Source organism: Hydra viridissima, unplaced genomic scaffold (assembly GCF_058129835.1).
Source record: "Hydra viridissima isolate aposymbiotic clone 2 unplaced genomic scaffold, HvirCarnegie_v1 scaffold_11, whole genome shotgun sequence".
Classification (NCBI taxonomy): Eukaryota; Metazoa; Cnidaria; class Hydrozoa; order Anthoathecata; family Hydridae; genus Hydra; species Hydra viridissima.
Genome location: NW_028324310.1, coordinates 2,894,423 through 2,904,713, shown reverse-complemented (window position 1 = coordinate 2,904,713; position 10,291 = coordinate 2,894,423). Strand labels below are relative to the sequence as shown.

At 38.2% G+C, this 10,291-nt stretch overlaps 2 protein-coding genes across 2 annotated transcripts; both read left to right on the top strand.

Annotated features, from left to right (window-relative positions):
* Positions 1-4,849: 4,849 nt before the first annotated feature.
* LOC149881720 (uncharacterized) lies at positions 4,850-5,725 on the top strand. The gene has a single exon (XM_090065842.1). It carries the CDS (start codon positions 4,850-4,852, stop codon positions 5,723-5,725), a length of 876 nt encoding a protein of 291 aa, XP_089921968.1.
* A 126-nt stretch (positions 5,726-5,851) lies between these two features.
* On the top strand, positions 5,852-7,240 carry LOC149881719 (uncharacterized). The gene is made up of 2 exons (XM_090065841.1): positions 5,852-6,146; positions 6,411-7,240. The coding sequence occupies exons 1-2, from the start codon at positions 5,852-5,854 to the stop codon at positions 7,238-7,240; spliced, it is 1,125 nt and encodes a 374-aa protein (XP_089921967.1).
* Positions 7,241-10,291: the final 3,051 nt, after the last annotated feature.

Sequence of the window (10,291 nt, the reverse complement as noted above, 5' to 3'; positions counted from 1 at the left end):
AATGTCGTCGGACTCGTATTCGGAATTGGAGTCTAATTGTCTTTTTGTGAAACCCAAAAGGGATGCGATGCTGTTTTCAACGTTCAAATCCATCAAATAATTTAATCCAAGTTTGATGGTTGATTTTAAAGTGTTTGAATTGGATCCAATCTTGATGTTTTCTGGTGAGTAACTTTATTTGTGGTGACGTAACTTGCGCTATGAGACGCATAATTTTTGATTGTGTTTGAGACGGTTTTTTGCTAATAATTGTTGATGTCGATGATGTCGTAGCTTCCTTCTGGAATGGCGACGTTTTCCCAATTGACACCGTTGTTCATGCTGTACCTGAAAGAATTGTTTTTGCTGGTGATGTTTGGAAAGCTGTTGTACGTCTCAAGACCGAGAAAAGCCATCTCATATTTTTTTTCTTTTTCAAAAACGATTTTGTCCAAAAATTCTGTAATTATTATGTTGGATGTTCCATCCACATTGATGATTATGCCTAACATTTTTTTTAATGGGTGAAAAAATTTTTTAAATGGATTATTTTGGAAAATAAAAATCGTCCAACCCGCTTCTGTATTTTCCATGGTCTTTTTTGGAGGACAAATCAATGACAGCAAATCCATGGGGTTGAGACCAGCAATACTTGCAAAACTTTTTGAATTCTTCTTTTTTCATGTCACTGGAAACGTGATCTTGATAAATGTGATTGATATTTTTATCGTCCTGAGGAAAGAGACAAATAAAGTTGGCATTTTCTCTGATGGTTTGTCTTGGAATCTTGAAATAATTTTGAGAGAGGTAAAAGCAGTCAACGTTGGAGTGTCTTCCTCAGATGTAATATTTTTCGCATTTGTTTTGTTTTTCCAATTGCAAGTCGTCAAAGATCATCAAATTGTATTTGGACGAGTCTAATGATTCAGGTTCAGGCACGTCTTCATCACTTTCGAAGAATTGACATTCCATGTCTGTTTCTCCGTCCCATTCTTTTGATATTTCTTCAATGACGGCTTCAGGACTGGAGTTTAGCTTTTCAATTTGGCTTTGAATGTTGAATAATTGGAGAATGAGTTTTTTTGGCAATTTTTTTTCGAACGAGCTTTTCAGTATTTTGTATTCGGGTTGGAAAAGGGATTTTCCAAAGACTTGCAAGTGGTTATAATCCAGCCATCCAGGTCTAAGAAGTAAATTGAGCAGCAAGGTTGTTTTTCCGCAACCGGACTTTCCGACAATGATTCCTCGAATGCTTTTTGGCAAAAGCTTGTTGTTGTATCTTTTGGTTTTTCCGATATTCCATGACAAATCAATGACTTCCATTTTTTTTGAAATAAAAATATTTTTTTTGAAATAAAAATGTACTGTGTCAGATGCAAAAGGAAAACAGAAACGATCCATTTGAGAAACGAGAGGACAAAAAACAACAGAAACATGATCAAAGGAACTTGCGACTCTTGCGGAACGACCAAATGCCAGTTTGTTTCTTCGGAGGCAAAAGGGGGAGACTTGGTCGAATCGATCAACAATTTTTCAAAAAAAATAAAACTTCCGTGGGCAAAGTTTCCAGGAGAAATGCACATTCCAGGAATGAATTTTGCAGGGCCTGGCACAAACCTGGACAAAAGGCTCACGTCCACCGACATGTATCAGGAGTGGAGCAAACCGGTGGACCGAGTGGACAATGCAGCGTACCACCACGATTTGGCATATAAATATTTAAACGACGTTCAAAGCAGAAATTTGGCAGATCAAATGATGCTTGAAGAGATGAACTCAATTCCAAACCCCACTCAAAAAGAAATAAACGAAAGAAAGATTATCGCGCCAATCATCAAAGCCAAAGCCAAATTCGGACTGGGTGTCTCTGCAAAAAAAAAAAAAATTTTTCAAGTTTAAAATGGACGGATCAGCTTGCAGAAGAGCTTCACAAACCTGTCATTCGCAATTTTAAAAAAAGAAAAGTGTTTGTGAACGACATTGATGAAATATGGGCTGTCGATTTGGTTGACATGCAATCGTTTTCAAAGTTCAACAATGGCGTTAAATACTTGCTCATGGTGATCGACGTGTTTTCAAAGTATGGATGGATCGTTCGGTTGAAAAGCAAAACGGGACTTGAAGTGGCTGAAGCGTTGAAAAAGATTTTTGGTGAAAGAAAATGTGACAAAATGTGGGTGGACAAAGGAAAAGAATTTTGCAACAAGCACGTGAGAGCGCTGGGTGTTCAATTGTATTCCACTGAAAACGAGGAAAAAAGTTGTGTCGTTGAGCGATGGAACAGAACGATGAAAGAGAGAATGTTTAAATATTTTCCAGCCAACAGCACCAATAAATACATTGACGTCTTGGATGAGATGGTGAAAAATTACAACAGCACAAAGCACTCTTCCATCAAAATGACTTCAGTTGAAGCCAGCGATGAAAAAAACAAAAATGATGTCTGGATGAACCTGAATGGAAAGGTGCAAAAAGAAAGGCCGGAACCGAAATTTTCAATGGACGACAAAGTGAGGATCATAAAAAAGAAGACCAATTTTGAAAAAGGGTACACGCCGAAATGGACCGAGGAGGTTTTCACAGTGTCAAAAATTCAGCGAACGGATCCACCCACGTATAAAATCGCTGACGCCAACGGTGAAGACATTCAAGGCACTTTTTACGAGCAGGAGATGCAAAAGACGGATCAGAGCATATTCAGAATTGAAAAAATTGTTCGCAAAACCAAGAGCAGATCATTGGTCAAATGGAAGGGATATCCAGACTCGTTCAACTCATGGGTGGACAGTAAAGAATTGATCCGTTTGAAAAAAATGATATAAAAAAATTTTCTTTTCTTTTCAAAAAGATGAATTTCGTGACGATTGAAAATTTTGATGAGAGCAAATTATCGGTTGGAGAGATTTATTCCGCAACCAAACCCATTCAGTACCAAAAGATTCCGCTTTTTTATGAGTACCACTCTGGAAAAGGTCCTTTTGTTTTATGAACCCCCGTTTAGTTTTCTCTGGGTGTGTTTGAGAACTGCAGTTTTGGAACGAACGAGCTGGAGGGATATTCCATGTCCTTTCTCGGTTTCAACGAAAAAAAAGGAATGAGTGAAAAAGAGAAAAAGTTTATCGAGACGACAGAAAAAATATCAAAATTTCTTCGCGAAAAAGTCAAGGAAATGATTCCCACTTTGAAAAAAGGAGGAAGAACGAAAAAAATAACGACAGAGGATTTGTCCATTTTTAAAAACAAATCTGAGATGCCACATGCAGCGCCCATTTTTTTCGGAAAATTGTTCACAAAGAAAAGTGAAAAAAACATTGAGGTTTCTTCTTTGTTTTTCAAAAAGGAGAACAAAAAGCTGGTGAAAACAAATCCATTGACATATGTTCGTCAAAGGTGTTCTGCTGTTGCATCTTTGAGAATTGAAGGTGTTTTTATTAGTTCTCAGATCGAGTCCATTCAGGTTAGGATTCCCGAAGTGGTCATTGCAAAAAATGAGACTTCAGTCCAAAGCATCATAGGTGATGATTTGGATTTGGGAGAGATGGAATCTGACGAAGAGATGTGAAAAACACGAAAAAAAAAAAGAAAATAAAATGAGTTAAAACATTTTCTTTTCATATTAAAAAATGCATGCCCCTCACAAGTTTTTAAAAAACGTTTCCTCGGTAGAGAAACACGCTGATTCGAGTTTGGAGATCTCGAAAATGTATTTGGGACACATGGATGAGAGGATCAAAGTGTTGGAGCGATTAAAAGAGTCGGATCGGACCAAAAATTTGGAAAACTTGATGGAAAGGATCAAAGAGCTGGAAACTTTGGTTGAGACAATAAAAAACCTGCAAAAAAAGACATCGCAAAATATTGTCGTGGCAAAAAAAGATTTGGATCATCCAAATTGTTATGACATAAAAGGCCATCATGAGATTTTTGCTCAGAAAGACATAAAATTTGCTGCTCTTTCTCTCACGACAATATCGTTGTCCGTTGGATTGAGTTTTGACAAAGGAATTGCTGTCGTCACTTTGATGAATGAAATAAGTGACAAATTAAACTTTTTCAAAAACGATGTGATTTTTTCAGAGTCTGTGGATGACGTCATTTTGGATAAACAACAGCACCAATGACGTCATAGTCAAAAAAGGTGAAAAGCTTTGCAAAATAAATCACATCGATTCGAATTAAAAAAAATCTGTCTTTGTTAAAAAGATGGAGGTAATAAAAAACACTGAAAAAATTTATCCGGTTCTTCCAACGGCACCACCCGATGACGCTTTTCGTCTTCAAAAAATAGGTGAGATCCAAAAAGAAATGGAGGATGAAAAAGTGAAAAGAATGGCTTTGAGCAAAAAGTACCATCGAGTGGCAAAGATTATTCGTTTCGCAGACGACGGGTTGCAAACGTTGTGCATTGGTTTGGGGATTACAGGCATCGCACTTTTGTCAACCGTCGTTGCCACTCCAATTTCGATTGCGTGCGAGGGGATTGCGATTGGAATGGGTGCTTTGTTCATTTTCGGAAACCATCAAAACAAGAAAATGTTGTTGAAAGCTGAAAAGCACGAAAAAATAAAGGTTCTTTCCGAGTCAAACTTGAACACGATTAGTGATCATATTTCAAAATCGCTCATGGACGGTTTTGTGAGCGATTCTGAATACGAACTCATCCTCGGCGAGCTTCAAAAATTTAAAACCATGACCGAAGAAATCCAATCAAAATCAAAAAGCAGTATTGACGAATTGACCAAAGAGTCGTTGATCCAAAAAGGAAGAGAAGAAGCCACTCAAGCATTTAACAACCTTAACAAAAAGGGAAAATGAACGAAAACGAAATTTCGTTTTTGTTTAAGTTTTTTTTTCTCAGTATTTTAAAAAAATGCCATTCTTTAAAATACATGACCCGGAAAAGAGAGATGAGATTGTGAAAAATTACATGGCCAACAGGGAGAAGCTTTACAATGAGAGCCTCAACCGGAACGTTCCAGATGCAAATTATCAGACTGATCTGTCCAAGTTTTTTCAACCGTTGATCGAGAGCAACGAAAAAGTGAAAAACGAGATGAAGAGAATCGCATACAAAGAGGTTGACAGCAGTCCACTGGCTTTGACTTATCCAGAAAGCGAGTCGTCTTTTGAAATTTTCAAGAGTGTTGAAAATCCTTCTGAAACAATGATTATTGGAGACACAGCTTTGAAATATTTGTCCAAATACGCGTCCAAAAAAGGTGCTTCAGACAGGGTGTTTGGCATTCACGCAAGAGAAGATGGAAAAATGTTCATTGGAAAAGAACAAATTATTTTCGACAAAAACGACGTCATTGTGGGTGGAGAAAAGTACGAGGGAACAAGAGGCCTTTGGGAGTTGATCACAAGATCAAAACCTGATATGACAAAGGTGACAGACGATGACTTGAAAAATTATGAAAAAATACTGGTTGAAACGCGTGCAATTGAGAGAGAAGGGAGATCAACAGTACCAAAAGCTTCGAGAGGCGAAAAGTGGAATACGATTATTTCAAAAATTTGGGGAAAAAATTACACAAAAACGATGGGAAAAAAAGGTCACGGAGTGATCATTCTTCCAAGCGATCCAAATGCTCTTGTGCAGCGACTCAGTTTGAGCATCGCCGCTGGTCATGCTGGAAATATCGCATCGAGAAACGAAGCTGTTGCCATTTGTGACGAGCTTTTGAGGCAGGAGGAAATCAACAAAGATGAATACCGATCGATTCAAAAATACATCGAGTCGTGAAACACGAATTAAAAAAAAATTTTCTCATTTTTACAAATGCTCATTGTGAACAACAGAAGATATTTAAAAAAGAACGTCATCGGAGGTGGAGGGATTGTTGACACGTTTAAAAATTTTTTGAGGAGAATGATCGCTTCAAACGCATCAAAGTCGTCTCTTCATTTATTGAGGAAAGCAACAGCAAGCGAAATTGGAAGAGAAGCGATCACAGCCGCCAGATCTGCCGGAAAAGAATTGGCCTCTTCAGCCATATCAACTGCCAGAGACGTTGCCATCGACAAAGGAAAAAAAGCGATTGAAAAAGTTTACGCCAAGACAGGAACGGTGAATCCAAACCAATTAACCAACACTATTTTGAACGAAGTGGCAAAGCAATCTGAATCTGTTAATCCGATGGAAGAGCTGCATAAAAAAATGTTTGGTTCGTCCATTCAAGCAAAAAAGAAAATGACAAAAAAGAACGCTTCCAGAATCCAAGATATGGTCAAAATGGGGAGCGTTCTTTTGATTGCGTGATTTTTTTTGACGAATCAAAAATGATATAAAAAAATTTTTTTTTCTCATTTAAAAAAAATGATAAACACCGACAGGTTATTAATTGACGAAAAGTCTGTCTAAGACACCGGAATTGAAAAAGTTGATTTTTTCGAGTACCTTCCAACGAATCTCGATTTAAATTCTTCAGGATCAATCGTTTTTGAGATTGATTGCCAGTCTGTGCAGACACTTCCGTCTGAGGCTTACATCCTCGTCGAAGGGGTTCTGAAAAAAGCAGACGGAACCACTTACGCAGCAGCAGACAACATTGCTCTGGTGAACAACGCAATCATATATTTGTTCAGTGACGTCACTTACGACTTATCAGGACAGCAAGTTGAAAGAGTCATGTATCCAGGTCAGGGAACAACCATGCTTGGATTGTTGAAATATCCTTTCGGTTTTCAGCTTGCCGATGGTTTGAAGCAAATGTGGTACAAAGACACCTCAAACGCAACTGGAACCACTGGGTTCAACGTCAGGAGAGACCACTTGTTTGCAGAAACCACATCCATTGGTGCATTTTCTTTAAGGATCCCTTTAAAACACAATTTTGGTTTTTGCGAAACTTACGACAAAGTCGTTTACGGATTCAGACACACGATCACCTTTACAAAAAAAGAATACGATGACGCCATTTACAGAGCCGGAACTGTTACTGCAGGAATGATCGACATAAAAAAATTCCGACTCTTCATGCCAAGGATTGAACTGGATGTTTTGAAAAAATCCGAATTTTTTAACCTGATTGCAAAGAAAATCAACGTTCCAGTGGCTTACAAAGCAAACAAAGTAGAAAGGCAAGCCATTCCAGCGGGTCTCTCAGAATTCACTTGGACACTTGGAAGAATCACGGACAAAAGCGTTCCGAGATATATCGTGTTTGGTTTTCAGACAAACAGAGGTTCCAGTCAAACCGCAAATTCAGCCGTGTTCGATCATTGTGACATCAACAATTTTTTCGTGACCGTCAATTGAATTAAATATCCAAATTACAATTACGACTTGAATTTTGGAGAAAAGAAAATGGTCATGGCTCATTCCGATGCGTTCACTTTTGACGAAAAATATTATGGCACAAACGAGCTTGTTTGTCAATCCGGTTTGACACTGCTTGAATATAAAAATTTGTTTCCGTTGTTTTTTGTCGACATCAGCAAGCAAAAGGAAAGAGTTGTTTCCGAAACGGCTGAATTGGTTGTCAACCTAAAATTCAGAACGGCTGTTCCAGACAACACCGTTATTTTCGCAGTGATCATTTCCGACAAATTGATCCAATTTGTTTCAGACGGAACCAACATGAACGCTGTTTATTAAGCGTCATGAGATTCTTGGCAATAAAAAAATTGATTTAAAAAAATTTTTTCTTTTCAAAAAAAAACACGAGACTAACAAAAAATTATCTGAAAAATTTGCTGAGAGAAAATGGTGTCACAAAAACCTCAAACAATTTGTTGACTTTGATGATGATTGCGGTTGAGAACAATCTCGTAAGCAAAGATTCTCTTTTGGAAGGTGCAAAAGAATGCAGACATGTGGGTCGACCAAAAAAAGAAAAACGGAAAATGTGAAAAAACAGATCGACCAAAATACGAAAGGCTTGGTTCGATTCGAAAAAAACCTGTGTCTGTGAAAACGACCAACATCGAAACAGGGGAGGTGGTTGAATACGGATCCCTTTACGAAGCAATGAAAAAGACTGGACATGGCTGGAGATATTTGGAGCGTCGAGATGGAAAAGTGGAGGATGGGATCAAGATTGAGATTTTAAATTCAGAAAAGCTCGAAAACAGAAAAAAAACTCCAAGTCCAAAAAAATGAAAAAAAATCAAAGTCCGAAAAAAAAATTTTCAATTCTCGGAAAAAAAGAATTGAAAAAAGTCTCGGAAAAAAATTATCGGAAAAAAATTGATTTTGAAAAAAATTTTCTTGGCATAATGGAAAACAAAAAAATGGAAAACAAAATGCGAAAAATCGGCAAGTCCGAAAAAATCGGAAAAACCAAAAAAATTGAACTTGAGTTAAATAATTTTCTTGGCAATAAAAAAATGGAAAGCAAAATCGTCAAAGAAAAAAAAGTCAAAGAGAAATCTCTGACAAAATTGCGAAGTGAAGCCAAAGAACGAGCGATAAAAGGTTTTTCAAAAATGACCAGAGAACAGCTCGTTGAGGCAATAAAAACAACAAGACCTGTCATTGGCCCTCATCCTCGTTGACGGACGACAGATGCGAGGTCAATTGTTCCTGCTCCGCGTCCTGTGATTGCTCAAAGCCCGGATCCTCATCGCTTTTCATCCCCTGCAAGCAATTTCTGCAAAAATATTTTTGCAGAAATTGCTTGCAGGGGATGAAAAGCGATGAGGATCTTTCAAAACATTCGACCTATTTCAGAGAGTACAGCGCGACACGAATGGATCTTCCTCCAAAAAAGTCGTTCATGAAATTTGGGCACATGGAAAGGTCAATGAGGGTTCCATTCATCGTTTACGCGGATTTTGAACGCTTTGTCAAACCGATGGACTCGTGCGAACAAAACCCAGACAAGTCGTACACCAAAAAGTTTCAAAGTCACGTTCCGAGCTCTTTTTCCTTTTACATCAAATGTTTGGATGAAACCGTTTACAACAGAGGTCCAACAAATTCAGAGTCGACAAGCGAGGACGACGACATTGCTGAATTTTTTGTCGACAGCTTGGAAAAAGCAATAAAAAAAGTCTTTGGAAAAATCGAGAGAAAAAATATGTTTTTCACAAAGGACGATGAAAATAATTTCAAATCCGCAACCGTTTGCCACATTTGCGAAGAAAAAATTCTCGATACAGAAAAGGTGCGAGACCACTGTCATTTTACTGGAAAATATCGAGGAGCGGCCCACAACGAATGCAATTTAAAATACAAAGTCCCAAAATTTGTTCCTGTTGTTTTTCACAATCTGTCAGGCTACGACAGCTATTTGTTTATCAAAAAATTGGGAGGAGAAATAACCTGCATCCCATGCAACGAGGAAAAATACATCAGCTTCTCGAAAAAAATCACGGTGGGAGAGTACATCGGGAAAGACGGAAAACCAAAAGACAAAAAAATTGAATTGAGATTCATCGACAGCTTTAAATTCCTTTCCTCCAGTTTGGAAAGTTTGTCAAAAAATTTAAAGCCAGAAGAGTTCAAAAGCCTCGCAAAATATTTTGAAGGAGAAAAATTCGATTTGCTTCGAAAAAAAGGTGTTTACCCTTACGGTTGGGTGGATGGATTCGATAAATTTCAAGAAACGCAATTGCCTCCAAAAGAAGCGTTTTTCTCAGAATTCAACCACAATGAAATAAGTGACGAAGATTACGCGCATGCGCAAACGGTTTGGAACGTGTTTCAATGCTAAACGTTCAGAGATTATCACGATTTTTACAACGTGTCTGATGTTTTGATTCTGGCGGACGTCTTTGAAAATTTCAGGGACGTTTGCATTAAAAATTACAAGCTCGATCCCGCTTGGTATTACACATCTCCCGGTTTGGCATGGGACGCTTGTTTGAAACTGACAAAGATAAAATTGGAGTTGTTGAGCGACCCCGACATTCTTCGAATGATCCAAAAAGGAGCCCGTGGAGGGATCAGCATGATCTCCAACCGGCATGGAAAATCGAACAACAAATACATGGGCGACTCGTACGATCCAAGCCAACCATCAAAATTCATTCAATACTTGGACGCCAACAACCTGTACGGATGGGCCATGTGCAAACCTCTTCCCACTCACGGTTTCGAATGGATGACAGAAGACGAACTGTCAGATTGGCAATCGGTTCCGTGCATTTTGGAGGTTGATTTGGATTATCCTGAAAGCCTTCACGATGAACACAACGATTATCCTTTGGCACCCGAGAGAATGAAAATTGGAAAAGTGGATAAGCTCGTTCCAAATTTAAACGACAAAAAAAATTATGTCCTTCACTGCGAAAACCTGAAATTGTACGAACGATTGGGAATGAAAATTTCAAAGGTGCACAAAGGAATAAAATTTGAGCAACGTGA